This window comes from Protopterus annectens, chromosome 3.part0, assembly GCF_019279795.1.
Source record: "Protopterus annectens isolate FY-2018-M chromosome 3.part0, PAN1.0, whole genome shotgun sequence".
NCBI lineage: Eukaryota > Metazoa > Chordata > Ceratodontiformes > Protopteridae > Protopterus > Protopterus annectens.
In genome coordinates, this window is record NC_056731.1 from 776207740 (window position 1) to 776222672 (window position 14933).

The window sequence follows — 14933 nt, forward strand, 5'->3', positions numbered from 1 at the left end:
AAGTGCATGTACTGAAATGAACTGTGGTCACAGAACATCAGCTGGAGAGAGAATTTAGTGTGCAAAGGCGGATGCTGTTTCCTGATTTGGGGAGAAAAGACTACAGCCATCTGCTCCCAAGTAGAAGCATCAAAAGTGCACTTTCTGGGAACACAGCTCTTTAAGAAAGCCAGCAATTCTCACTGCATGCAAAGTAACAAGGGAAGTGTACTGCAGAGGTATTATACTACATCCCATGCCCTGCAAAATAATGCACAAGTACATTTCAAGGTAAAACCAAATCCTTTAAGATGAGCATAAATGTCAAGGCTTCTCCCAGCAAAAGGCATTTTTGAACCTCATCATAAGATTGTGTTATTAGAGTTCGGATAAAATAAAAAAGAAAGGAGGCAGGGGAGGAGTGAGCACCACCTCTGTACGACACCAACAGAAAAAAAAAAGCTTAAAATAATTTTTTCCTTCAAGGCTGGACTTATGGCCTCCTAAAACGCAAACCAAATCCAACCACTGTAATTTTCAGTTTACTATCATTAACTCGCTACACAGGTGGTCAAGTCGACCAATGGTCGACACAATTCTGTGGAAGTCAAAATATCCAACACAAACACATTCTCAAAATTCTCTACTGCTCTGGACACAGGAACAATAACTACCATGTGTCCAGAAGGAGGGCAAGTTGGGACAATTGGTAATGTTGGTTTTCAACATTCCGACATTCGCAATGTGAGATTCATGAAGGTTGACTCCATCATTAACTCAGCACACAGGCAAGTCAAATGTAATTTTTATCATCTGTATAAAAGGGAGCAGCTATAATAAGTCCTGACACTCAACTGCCCTACAAAGCAGGACTTTAAGGATGCGCATCTTCATGGAGCCTCAGTAAACAAAACCTGCTGTACAACGGAAGCATCATCTTTCGGTAGTGTATGCACCAAGAATAGACTTCAGGCACCACCACGTTTAGATCATTTAAAGAACTATTAAAAAAATCTGGCTTGTAGTACTGCTCAGCATCTCTAAGGTCCGGATTCAAATCCTGGGGGTGGGGGTGGTGTGCAATTTCTTATCTAATACCATAATTCTACACTGTCCTGCAGTGCTCAGTGTTCAGTGTTGCACCCAAAACAGACATCTTAACATGATTTAATACCTACAAAATTCAGCTCTTCACTTAAACTATCAAAGTATGACCACTGCATGCTTCAAGCTATGTAATGCTTATAAAATAGTATATGCTGACTTAAAGAAGAAAAAAAAAAAAAACAAAAGTCTCAGTTCAGACAAAGCATTGGGATAGTGTTCTGGCTGTCTAGATTTAATTTTGAATAACAAAATCAAACTGGAACTGCACTATTGTGACTAGCAATGACATTGTTCCCCTGTGTTATTTTAACAAAAAGTTTATTTTATGGCTGGAATTTTACAATTTAACTGTCAATAAAATTTCCTAAAGCTTAAACAGCACAAACACTTCTTGATAGAAACTGCAATAAATGCATCATTTTACACATTGCAAGAGCCCAAAAAAGGATAAATAGAAATATTCATCTCACCTGCCCTTTGTAGTTGGTGGGAATACCTCCCATGTTATAATGGACAGTAGGAAGTACTGGGATAGGTTGTTTTGTAACATCAACACCAGCAAAAATCATGGCTGTCTCAGAGATGCCAGGAAGACGTGCAGCTAGCTGTTGAGGTGGTAAATGGTGTAGCTGCAAGTACATGTGATCTTTTTCAGGGCCACATCCCCTGTCAGAAGACAGAAAATTGTAATAAAAAAAAAAAAGATAATGAATCAAAAGAAAAAAGTTCTTTTCAATGCACTTTTTTTCAACTGACATTTCTGACATATGTCTTTAGTTTAGCTTGCAACTTTCAGAGACAACACACAAAGAACAGAACAATAACCTACTTCCAGATCTTATCAAATGATGCAATATGAGTCAGCCTTTCTTAATGGATCCTTGGGATACACAGCTTTTGTTATTCATACTTCAGCATTTTTCAAGTTCCCACGTTGGGAATATCTAAGCACCTACGCAAATGTTGCCATGTGCTTGTTATATAACTGTATGTCTTCTGGGTCTACCAGTTAAACCTCTTGTGTGACTAGTGACCACTTTCCTGCAAATCAAGAAGCAACAATGAAAGTAAGCATTTTTTTTAACTTGTTTAATAATGTAAGCACAGATATTCCCACTTCCTAACTCCAACACATACAGTTGGAGGAAGAGGAGACAATCACTAAGGAATGGAAGGAAGGATATTCTTGACGCATCAATGAAGGTCCTCAATGACAGATAGAACTTTTACCACATCAGATGCTCTACTACAGTACCCTCCTGATGAGTATTTTGCTGGGCTGAATCCCAAGCATAAACCTATAGAAAGATGATTCTGGAGGAGTACACTACGGAGTTCCAAAGGTGTCTTGATTCCGGTGTCACAATCAGGACAATGACTACAGAAGGTGCTCATCAAATGCCAAGTGAACATGAGCCCAAATATCTGCAGTGGAACGACTCATGAATCATGCACTGGAGGCAGATGCTCGTCTAACAGACTTAAATACAGCATTTTGGTGGAGAAAAAAAAGACCGCTTGTAATCCACCTATAACTTATCTGCTTTAAAACCAAAATCCCCACACTTCCTGAAACAAGGAGATGACAACCACTTCTATGTTCGATATTTTGTGTACCCAATCAATACTTCATTTGCCAGTGTACAACCAGGCATGAAAGTACCTTTCTCCAATGTTTTTTTTTTCCACAAAGAAATCAAACAAAATGAAGTGGTTCAGGATCAACTTATGTGCATTACTTGGACATTTTACCTTGCTTTAAAAAAAGACATGGTTCCCTAAATAAAGACGTATTTAGATCCTATAAGAAGAGGTGAATTCTTTAAGGAAGAGCATTTTCCAAGAAAAACTTTGGTGTACAAACCTAGAATATTTTAATGGTAGACATGGAAGAAATCAACCATAAAATTCAGGTTCCATGCATGTGAAATGTTCTTCAAAGGAGAAAGCAGCATGGAATACATGACCAGTAAAAGTAATATAGAAGGTCACAGGGTACAATAGCAAGCAAATGCATTCTAAACGTAGAATAACTGAGGCCCAAGTCATATAGCAGCTTGAGAAAAGTGGCAACAACTGTGAGCTGACAGACTACATTGGTTCATGGTTCTGCTTTACTGATAATGAATGCAGGTTCTACTTGAAGATGTAGGTCTGTAAAGTGGAAAACTTCCCAGTAACCTCAATAACCTCAGCTCTCCAGCACCAAAGCTACGAGGGGAAGGGATGGTTGCAACAGCTTCGTAGTCTATCCCTTACCCACAGACTCGGGTAAGAATCTTTGTCTCAGAGATCTTTCGGGCTCAAATGAAATCACAGCTGGCTGGATCACAAAAGAAGCAGGAGATGAAGACTACCACAACTTCAGATCAGACACGGACAGCCCAGAAAAGCAAGGATCTAGCATTTCTGCACCTAGGGGTTGGATCGGGGTAGTAGGAGCTACAGGAAAGGGTCTGAAGCTTAAAGGTCTGATGGGAAATGGAAACGAGAAAACTCCCATCTGAATAAGAGTCCTGAGGAACATAGTCATCATTCTATCACATTAGCTTCTGTCAGCCTTCTGGAAGACCTAACGGAACTTAAGGAAGAAGATGTGGAGAGCAACCTTGAAGTGTTCTGTATGGATCTTTCCTGAAGAAGGGTAAATGCAGCTAAAGAGAGACTTGTCCCAGGGAAAAACCCGGTTCTGCTAAGGAAAGAGTCTGAGATCATACCGGAATCAAATGTGGGGCAGATGTAGGCTCAGACAAGGCTGGAAAAGCTTGGTAGTCAGAGCTGAACATAACAATGACAAAGGACAGTGGTCAGAGGATCACTTCCTCGCCTCTTTGCTCTTTCCTTTGGGCCCATCACTCTTAGCCTTGTGGTTCTTAAAGGGCTTTTTCCCTGGATAGGGACAATCCAGATCCAGATTCTGAAGACTGTCCTGAAAGTAAAAGCTTCTTGAGAACAAGATTGCTGCATCATTCAGTCAAGGCTCAGTGATGAAAGGCTGTGCAAATCGAACAATCTTTCTCTAGATGTGCTGCCCCCAAAAAATGCACACACAAAGGTGTGAATCAGAGTTAGGCATTTTGTGGCTACAAGCCACACATTTGTTAAAACCAACATCATCACTAAACAGTATTGAAAATAAGACAGTAGAAGAAAGTCCAGCTTAAGCACTACCAACATTTGTAAAAAATAAAAAATACATTGACAAAAACAATGCGTCTACACACATTGGGTGTATATATATGTGTGTGTCATACATATATATATATATATATATATATATATATATCTATATATCCCCTTCACAAGATCGAATGGATGGAAGCTCGAAATTCATAATCTCGAGACCAGAATCTCGAACTTCCATTCACACGAAATTATGAATGGGAGCCTTAGGTTTAAAAAAATAAAAAGTTAACTTACCTTATTGCAGGGGGCCAAGTCCCCTGTACCCTAGCAGTTTAAATGTGAATGTTCCGTGACCGCACTATAGTGGAGAAATGGAAAATCTTCCGTTTTGCGCTTACGCGTATAGCGCGGAATGGAAGATTTCCCTTTCCTTCACTATAGTGCGATCTCAGAGTAGGTATATTTAAGTAGGGGGTGTGTGGGGGGTACACTGCGAAAACATTTGAAAGGTGGTAATTTTTTTTTGTCCCTTACATATGTTCGAGTTTCTTTAAATTCAAGATGGTTTCGAGTTTATGACTTTCGAGTTTACAGAAATTTGATCATATGAAGGGGAACTATTTTATATATATAGCTACACACACACACACACACACACACACACACATATATATATATATATATATATATATATATATATATATTCAGAATCTCGAGATCTTGGAATCTCAAAATTATGAACAACCCCCCCCCCCCCCAAAAAAAAACATGTGCATGGAGGGGAAGCCCCCCTGCACACACACACCCCCCGCAACTTAAATATACCAACTCCAAGATGGCACTACAGCAAAGACAAGGGAAATCTCCCAGTCCACGCTGTATGCTGATCGCCGCTCAGGATTTCGAAGTTTTGAAACTTCGATCATATGAAATTAGAAGTTATGTACTCACCATAACGTTCCATCTAAGTAGGTAGCTTCATTTGTCTGCAACCTGTGGGTCTTGGATCTGATATCGGATCCGAGCCGGCAACTTGTTTCAAGCTAATGGATCCGAGCTCCTAGCTCCTCCCTTCACCCATAATGCCCTGCTAACCCTCCATGACCTCAGATCGAGTTTGCCCCTCAATATTTACCCAAAAAAATGGGTATCCAACTACCAATAGATCCGAAGAAGGCCAGGGGGAAGGAGGGGGGGATGGTTGCAGACAAATGAAGCTACCTACTCAGATGGAACGTTATGGTGAGTACATAACTTCTAAATCTGAAGTAGGGAGTTCATTTGTCAGCAACCTGTGGGACAGAGTCCCCAGCTACCTGCACCTTGGGTGGCCATCATGGAAGGATATTGCGAAGCACCGCAGAGCCAAAGGATGCTCTCCCTCTAGAAATCACGTCCAGTTTGTATTGGTTAATAAAGGTATAAGATGAAGCCCAAGTGGCTGTTGAACAAATATCATCCAATGGGACTCTAGACTTGAAGGCCGCAGAAGTAGAAATGGAGCGAGTGGAATGAGCACGAACTCCTTCTGGTGCGGGTCTCCCAGAGACTTGATACGCCAATAGGATACATTGAGAAATCCAGCGTGATAAAGATACTTTTGAAATTGCTTTCCCTAAATTAAATTTGGCAAAGGAAACAAACAGCTGGTCGGATTGCCTATGGCCAGCTGTTCTATGAGTATAAAAGCGAAGCTGCCTATGAACATTTAATGAATGCAGCTTGTACTCTCCCTTATTCTGATATTTAGGGAAGAAAACCGGTAAATTTATGGATTGATTTATGTTGGTTTCTGATGCTATCTTGGGGAGAAAAGAGGGATTGATCTTGAGGTACACTCTGTCTGGGTGAAAGATCAAGTAAGGAGGCTTCACAGAAAGAGCTTGAAGCTCCGAAACTCTCTTTGCTGAAGTGATGGCTACAAGGAATGCTATTTTCCAAGACAGGAATCTGAGATCTACTGAAGCAGCGGGTTCAAAAGGTGGACCAGTCAAGGCTTGAAGAACTAATGCAAGATCCCATGGTGGCACGGCTTCCTTTATAGGGGGTCTAAGTAAGAAGGTGCCCTTGAGAAAGGTTTTACACAATTTGGCCGACATCAAAGGCCCTGTATCATGTCCCACATGGTAATGTGATATGGCTGCCAATTGCACTTTATAACAGTTGAACAACTAGCGCCTTACTGAAGGAGTTTGGTTAGGAAGTCTAATATAGACGGAAGAGGAGCCGTAAAGGGATCTAGATCATGATGCTCCGTCCAAATGGAAAAACGTTTCCATTTACTGCGGTACACTTTCCTGGTGGAAGGCTTATGCGCTGCCACAAGGATGGCTTTGACCGGTGAAGAGATACCGGGAGTCCCAACTAGGAGTGGAACTGGAGCAACCAAGCTGTTAGTTTGAGATTGCCCAGGTTTGGGGTCGGTAAGTTCGACAGATGGGAGATGAGATCCGGAGTGGGATCTAGAATCCAAGGAGGATTCACAAGGTGAGACCACAGGTAAGGGAACCAAATTTGCCGCGGCCAGAATGGGGAATGAGGATCATCCTGCTCCCCAACCGTGAGGCTTTCTGTAGGAGTTGTAGCATCAGGGGTAGCGGAGGATAGGCATAAAGTAGACCGGGTGGCCAAGCATGCACCAGAGCGTCTCTTGGAGTTTCCCCTGGAGGGGGGATTAGAGCGAAGAAATTGTTGCATTTGGTGTTTGATGGAGACGCAAAAAGATCACAGCAGGGTTGCCCCCATTTTGTGAATATCTGCTTCGCTACTAGTGAATTGAGAGATCACTCGTACGGGGTAAGAAGGGTGCGACTGAGCTTGTCCGCTAGGATGTTGGTCCATCCCGGAATGTGCGTTGCAATGAGAAAGCGGTTGGTGGAGATCGCCCATTCCCATACTCTCATGGCTTTGCGGCATAGGGGGTAAGATCTGGTTCCCCCGTTTGTTGATGTACCAGACAACCAACATTTTGTCCGACTGAATCGCAATCGTTCCTATGGGGAGGAAATCCTGAAGTGCTTGCAACACAAACAGCACCGCTCACATCTCCAGAACGTTGATATGCAGGGAGGTCTCTGTGTTGTTCCACGTGCCTTGGACTGTCCTGCCTGAATAATGCCCCCCCCCCACCCGAGGCGGGAGGCGTCCATGGTCACCGTGGCGAGAGGGGGAGAGGTGCAGAAGGGACGGCCCGTATGGAGGTCCGAGACTTGGAGACACCATAATAGAGCCCTCCTGCAAACCTTGCCGATAGCAATGGGGGGGTGAAGAGGAAGGGATAGAAAGGAGCATTGCACTAGAAGTGTCCATTGCAGTACCCGCATGTTCAGACGGGCGCATGGAAGAAGCATAATCACTGCCACCATGGAGCCTAGTGCCCTCAAGACCAATTCCGCTGGAGAAGTCTCTGATTGGAGGATGGCCCGCACATGGAGTTGCAAATTCCGGATTCTCTTAGAGGTTAGGAAGGCTCGTAGCTCTCTGGTGTTTATTCTGGCACCTATGAATTCTATGACTTGTGTTGGGGCCAGAAGAGATTTGTCGACATTGATGGTAATGCCTAATTGTGGGGCTAGGCGGAGAAAGAAGTCTCTGGCTGAGCAAAGTAGATGCCTTGTTGAGGCGGTCAGGAGCCAGTCGTCCAGGTACGAAAAGACCTGTATTCCCTGGAGTCTCAGGTGGGCCGCAATCACTGCTAATACCTTGGTGAACACCCTGGGGGCTGTGGTGAGGCCAAAGGGAAAGACCCTGAACTGATAGTGACTGGCTCCCAGCCGGAAGCGGAGGAACCTCCTGGATCGTTTGTCCATTAGAATGTGGTAGTACGCATCCTTGAGGTCTATAGAGCACATCCAATGGTTTTCCCTTAAAAGGGGAAGAATAGATTGGAGAGTGACCATTTGGAATTTTTTCCTTGGTTACTGAAAGGTTCAAGCGGGAAAGGTCTAGAATCGGTCTCAAGTCCCCCGTCTTTTTTGGCACCAAAAAGAACCTGGAGTAGAACCCTAATCCGAGCTAGTCTTGGGGGACGGGCTGGATGGCTCTTTTTCTTAGCAGCTGCTGAATTTCTGCAGCTGCGGCCTCCCTCTGATCGGGTGGTACATTGGGGAGGTTTTTGAGTTTGCGGACATGGAATAATGGTATTTTGTACCCTCTGGATATAATGCGAAGCACTCAGCGGTCTGTAGTGATGGACTCCCATGTCGCTAGGTGCTCTGAGAAGCGCCCCCCCGACTGCCTCCAGAGTGGAGCAGCCGAGCAACCTTTCAGGGCTGCTGCGCGGGCCGCTCAGAGAAAGGTTCTCTGGACCCAAACTTTCTCGGAGCCCCTCTGCCCCTGGGGCGGCGTCCTCCCTGTCCTCCTCAGCCATGGTAGGACTGGTTGTCCGGAGCGGGTTGGGAATGTTGTGATTTCCAGAACCACATCTTCTTCTGACCCTTTTGGTTCTTCGAGAAGGACCGCTGGGGAGAAGAGAAGCGGACTCCGACGGCAGACAACGTCTTCCCGTCCTTTTCGCTCTGGACAAGTGTCTCGCGAACTGTTTTGCCAAACAGGGCAGAACCATCGAAGGGGGCATTCGCAAAGGACGCTTTAAAAGGCTCCGCAAAATCACAATGACGGAGCCAGGCCTGACGTCTCATGACTAGGCTTGCTCCACTAGCCCTAGCGGCTCCCTCTGTGGCGTGGGACAATAGCCACATAGAGGTATTAGAAATTGATCTCAGAGTGGCCATTCGGGTGGAGTACAATTGCTTGTCATCCGCCGACATGGACTCAGGAGGGAAGGCAGCGTATTCTTTGATAAGATCCCCCGCTGCATCCTGATGACATGTGCCATATAGTTCAGAGACCTTACCGAGAAGGTTGCTGAACTAAAAACTCGCTTCCCTAAGCGGTCCATCGAGCGGGACTCCTTGCTCGGTGGATGGACTGAGGGGCTCTCCTGAGCCAATTCCCTCTTCGTGGCTGCCGCCGTCAACATGGCATCTACGGGGGGCCCTTACTCCAGTGTGATCGGTCTGAGGGGGGGCTAAGTATTTTGTCCGGGCGTTTTGGTATTGGCTCCACGGTGTCCGGATCCTTCCACGCCCTGGTGGTGATGAGGTCCACCAGGGGGTCGGCCGGAGGGGACACCCAAGAGGTAGACGGGCCTGCTTCGAATGCCTCCAGAAACACAGACTCGTCGGAGGAAGACTTGGGGGCAGACCACCCACCTCTGATCCTCAGCATCTCCATGATGTCTCCAAAGGAGACATCCTCAGGGGGTGATCTTGGGGAGCCTTCCCCTTCTTCCAAGTCCGTGTCCTCAGTTAAGGACTCAGGGGAGTCCACGTGCCTCCTCTTGCACTTATGCTTGCGGGGCACTTCCTCGGGGGGGCTGTCCGAGGAGGCCTCGCCAGCAACATCTTGTTCCAATGGAACCATCTGTGACACTGAAGCAGGCTGTCCCTTTGGTCGGGTGATAGAAGCCTGGCCCAGCAGAGAGGAAGTGCAGGGAGGAGCCGAAACAAGGACCGGGGGTCCGGATGCTCTCAACAGAGCCCTCTCCACAACATCGAAGGCCGAGGGAGAACCACTCTCTCTTGGATCCGAAAGTTGGCTCCCACTCTGATCCGATGAAGGGATCAGAACTGGCGCCGAGACCATCGGATCTGAAGGACCAGTGCGCTCCGACCTGGACGGAGCCGAAGGCACACTGAATCCCTCGGATCAGAAGCTCGGGCCACGGCTCCGAGAGGTCGGATCTGACAGGCTCGAGGGCAGGGTCGAATCCGAAGTACCGAGTACTGTCGGCGCCGACCCACCCTCCGGCTCCAATGCTGCTCGGCTCCGAACGCTCCGAACCTGGATAGCGGGTCGGAGAAGGAGCAATAGGGTGGAAAAAAGGTGTTGAGCTCCGCCCCGAAGGGGGGGGGGGGAGGCAAGAGCACTCCCATCTGCAGCTGGGCCTGGATGAACCTTCGCATCATCCGGTCCAAGTCTGCATCGGATAGACTAAAGGTAGATCTCGAAGAGGTCACCGAGGCAGGCCTGGAATGCCGCCTCGATGACCTCGAAGGAGATCGGGCCTCCTCCTCCTCGGGCCCCGGGGAGAAACAAGGAGATCGGAGTCGAGGAGGAGGAGACCTAGCAGTGGAGGGAGAAGCCCGCTTAGCTGGTGGGGCCGAAACGGAGGTCTCGGCCCGCCACTTGTGGTGCTTCCCCCTCCGTTTCTCCCTCCTGGCCTCCCTGTCCTCCGACGCTTTAGCGGGAGTTTGAGTCCCGGATGGAGGAGGGGGGCAGGAATGGCAGCAATCAGAGGCTGTGGTGGAGCCACGGGAGCAGCGGAGGCCGGAGCTGAGTCCGGGGGGTAAAAGTCCCACCAAGACCAGCTTAGACCTCCGCTCTTTCAGTGCCCTGGGGTTGAACGCTGCACAAATGGTACAGCCTGAGGAGAGGTGTTCAACCCCAAGGCACCGAACGCACCGAGTGTGGCCATCAGCCGAAGAGAGCTTATGGCCACACTCGGTACATTTCGAGAAAATGGCTTTTGGGGCTTCAGCCATACTTATAAGTAAAAGGTAGGACTACCAAACACACAGGCCCCAAAAACACAACACAACACACACACACTCACTAACGACCAAACGAAGGGAGGGAACTAAGTAAAGAAATATATTTTTATACTAAAGGTACCCAACACTTACACACGTTAAAATTTGAAAGAAAAAAGGAAAATTTGACAGAAAAAATAAACTTATCTGGCAATTCACTTGCTGTGAGCTCAAGGGGATCCAGCTATCCACAAGTGCGGCAAACTAGATCTGAGGTCATGGAGGGTTAACAGGGCATTATGGGTGAAGGGAGGAGCTAGGAGCTCAAATCCATTAGCTTGTAACAAGTTGCCGGCTCGGATCCAATATCGGATCCAAGACCCACAGGTTGCTGACAAATGAACTCCCTACTTCAGATTTCAAAGTTTTCAGCTTCAAAATTCTGAACGGAACCCATATATATATATATATATATATATATATATACATAGACAAACCTACATATGTGTATATATGTATACACATGTATGTATATATGTACATTTACATATATATATATATATATATATATATATATATATATATATATGTATGTATGTATATCTGTATATATATATATATATATATAAAAACACACACATATACATACACACACACACATAAAGTGGATATAAAAAGTTTATTTACACACACCCCTGTTAAAATGCCAGGTTTTGTGCAATAAAAAAATGAGACCACAATAAATCATTTCAAAACCTTTAGTGTGACCTACAACCTATACAATTCAATTGAAAAACAAACAAATCTGCTGGAGGAAAAAATATAAAACATAAAAAATTACAATAAGCTGATTGCACAAGTGTGTACACCCTTAAACTAATACGTTGTTGAAGCACCTTTTGACTTAAATACAGCATTCAGTTTTTTTGGGTAGGAGTCTATCAGCATGGCACTTCTTGACTTGGCAATATTTGCCCACTCTTCCTTGCAAAAGCGCTCCACATCTGTAAGACTGTGAGGTCACCTCTTGTGCACAGCCCTCTTCAGGTCACCCCACAGATTTTCTATTGGATTTAGGTCTGGGCTCTGGCTGGGCTATTCCAATACTTCTTTGGTGAAGCCATTCTTTTGTTGATTTGGTTGTATGCTTGGGTTCGTTGGTGTGAAAGGTGAAATTCCTTTTCATCATCAGCTTTCTAGCAACCAGCTTATTGTACATTTTTTTATTTTTTTATATTTTTTCCCCTAACAGACTTGTATGTTTTTCAATTCAACTGTACAGGTTATAGGTCACATTAAAGGTGGGAAAAGTTTTAAAATAATTTATTGTGGTCTCATTTTTTTATATCACAAAAACCTAGTATTTTAACAGGGGTGTGTAAACATATATATATATATATATATATATATATATATATATAGATATATAGATATGTATCTGTGTATATATGTATATGCGTGTGTGTGTGTGTGTATATATATATATATAGATATATATATATATATATATATATATATATGTATATATATATATATATATGTATGTATATATGTATGTATATATGTGTGTGTGTGTGTGTGTGTGTATGGTAACAACAACTAGCCATCATCTAGTAAAATAGATAGAAACACACACTGAAGGCGAGAAAGAGGCCTAGAGAATTTTTTTTTTTTAATTGGTCGGAAATAAACTTCACGTTTAAAGAGTATTACACTAATAATACACCATCAAAAAAATCAAAAAGGAGCGCAAAGAAAATAAAGATGCACTTAGCTGAAATACAGCCTAAGCCAACAAATTACATCTGTATTCTAAGAGCAGCAAATGAGATCTGAGATGATATTGGGGACAGGAGGGGATTATGGGTAAGAAAGGGAGCCTTAGCTATAGATCCTAAGTTTGGACAAAGCAGCCAATGCTGGATCTGAGACTCATCAGTTGAATGGATGGGCAAAATTTTTCTCCCTAGAGGCAATAAGTGAAGAAAGCAAAGGAACCCTAGTTAGCCAGGATTAAGTCTTACAAATGACCCAAGTTTCTTCACGTAATCCTCAATGCAACAAACACTGATAATATGCTTATACAGCAGAATAAAAATATGCGAACTAGAGAAAGGAACATAAGGCACAAAAATTAAGAGAAGAAAGAGAGATTCTCCAATATATGAAAGAAAGCATTTCAGGGTACAAGACAGCTCACTGTAGAAAGTGGTTTACAAGGCAAATAAAACACTGGGCTGCAGGGAGAATATGCATCCTTCCACTGTGCTGACCACTTCTGAACTATGACCATAACACTCTACAAGGCGAGGACAGATCTAAACCTGAACTTTAAAGAACTTCTAATAGACTGCACAAATAGGACAAGCAGCCAAGAGGAAGTGATATATACAATCATCTGGAAAAGACTGATTCACAACAGCTGGAATCACATTAAATGCCACAGCTGGTCTATCCAGAGATTCTCTAAGCCTCCTCTAGCACCCGGGACTGTTAACTTTGTGTTGGTGGAGGCTTGTGGTGGGTATCATACAGCTTCCATCAGTAATACATTTTTTTAATATTTCTAAAATAAGTAGAAGTTTGTTCTTAATAAGCACAGCTTCAACAACCTCATGTTTGCTGTCCCAAGGAGACATCTGGAAGTAGGAGACAGTTTTTTGGGAATTTTAAACATGGTAACTACCATGTCAGTTTACAATGGAATTGTGTTTTCTTTCATACTAGACTGTTTTAGCAGTATACCTTTTACGATACTTAATACACCTCCAAGTTAATGCATCAAGAGGCATTTTTAACATTTGTCCTGATCTATATTTTATAGGTCAGTAATGTGCAAAAGAATAAAATGCCCTTGTCAGGAGCAGCCTTAGGTTAGCTGGTGCCCTAGGCAATAGGGCTCCGTGGCATCCCTCCATCACACTACCCAGTGCCCCCATCCTGGTCTACCTATTCAAATAAATACTGGAAAACTGCCTCTGCTAGAGCGGCACCCTAGGTGGCCGCCTAATTAGCCTATGCCTAAGGCTGGCTATGGCCCTCATAGGCTCATATGTGATTTCTGGGCTAAGGACTCCAAGGGGACTTTTTTTTAGCTTAGCCATGCTTCCCAAATGTATCTCAAGTTTTGCTACCCCAGGGTTATTTTAAGAGATATACTTAGGGTTAGGTATGGGTGGTTAAGTATTTACAGGCTGCGTCTAACAGAGAAGTAGGCACCAGGCCAGGAGTAAATTTCCAATTCCCCATTCACTGGTCCAAGTTACGACTGAATTGGGTTAAGGAAGAACTCTGCTTCACATGGGTCGGAAGCCTGTTCCAGAGAAGGTGTAGTCTTTCAGACACATATTTGTCCCTCCAAAATGTCCTACTAACGTTGAAAATGAATTTTAGGTCCCCAAATCAGATAATTCTAATGCTGTTTGGTTTGGGGATGTGCAAAAGGTTCATCACAGCAGACTCAGACAATGTTTTGTAGGCCAGGAATTGACCGTCTCTCAGCAGTCTAAAAGATTCCCTAGCACAGCGATAGGTCTTTGAAGCAGTCCAACTAGATCATGTTGTTTACACCCTGTACTCTTTTTGTGAGGAACATTTGTGGATGGTACAGATGTTGAATATGCCTGGTCAAGTACAAAGTGAAAAAGGTGATGTACTCAGTTGAACTAATGAGGGCAGAATACAAAGGAACAATGACATCCTTCACCTTAGATGCCATATTCTTGCTTTTAAGCTGTGCAGCATAAAACAATTTCCTTATTAACGTAGATAAATTGTCAAACATCAGGTTATTCTCTACATGCTTTCCCAAATCCCTAACCACTGGGTTTACTCCTAGGGGTGTATTATCAATATGGCAGCTTGCAGGGTTAGCCACTTCCATGATAATTCTTTCCATGCTTACAAGACTAGTCAGACTTATGGGTCTGTTGTTACATGGGTACGAGGATGGCCTGACCATGTGCAGAGGGATTACCAGTAGCAGTCCTCCATTTGCTTGGCAAAAAGCCTGTCTGGAGGCTGCTGTTAAACAGACATTTTACTGGTTCTGATGGGTTTTGTTTCATACTATTACAGAGGCATTCTGGGATACTGTCAGGGCCCATTGATAAGAGCTCCTGGCCTTAGAGAGTGCACACAGAACCTGTTCCCCAGCTATGGTTTGGAGTTACAGTTGAGGGCATTTCC

At 44.3% G+C, this 14933-nt stretch overlaps 1 protein-coding gene across 2 annotated transcripts in view; it reads right to left on the minus strand.

The window, feature by feature from the left end:
- Nucleotides 1-14933, minus strand: part of SDHA (succinate dehydrogenase complex flavoprotein subunit A) — an 803000-nt gene that overhangs the window by 335812 nt on the left and 452255 nt on the right. For both annotated transcript variants that reach the window (XM_044065115.1, XM_044065116.1), the window contains exon 9: nucleotides 1557-1752. In XM_044065115.1, the coding sequence (XP_043921050.1) occupies nucleotides 1557-1752 (196 nt within the window). The remainder of the gene's footprint in view (nucleotides 1-1556; nucleotides 1753-14933) is intronic.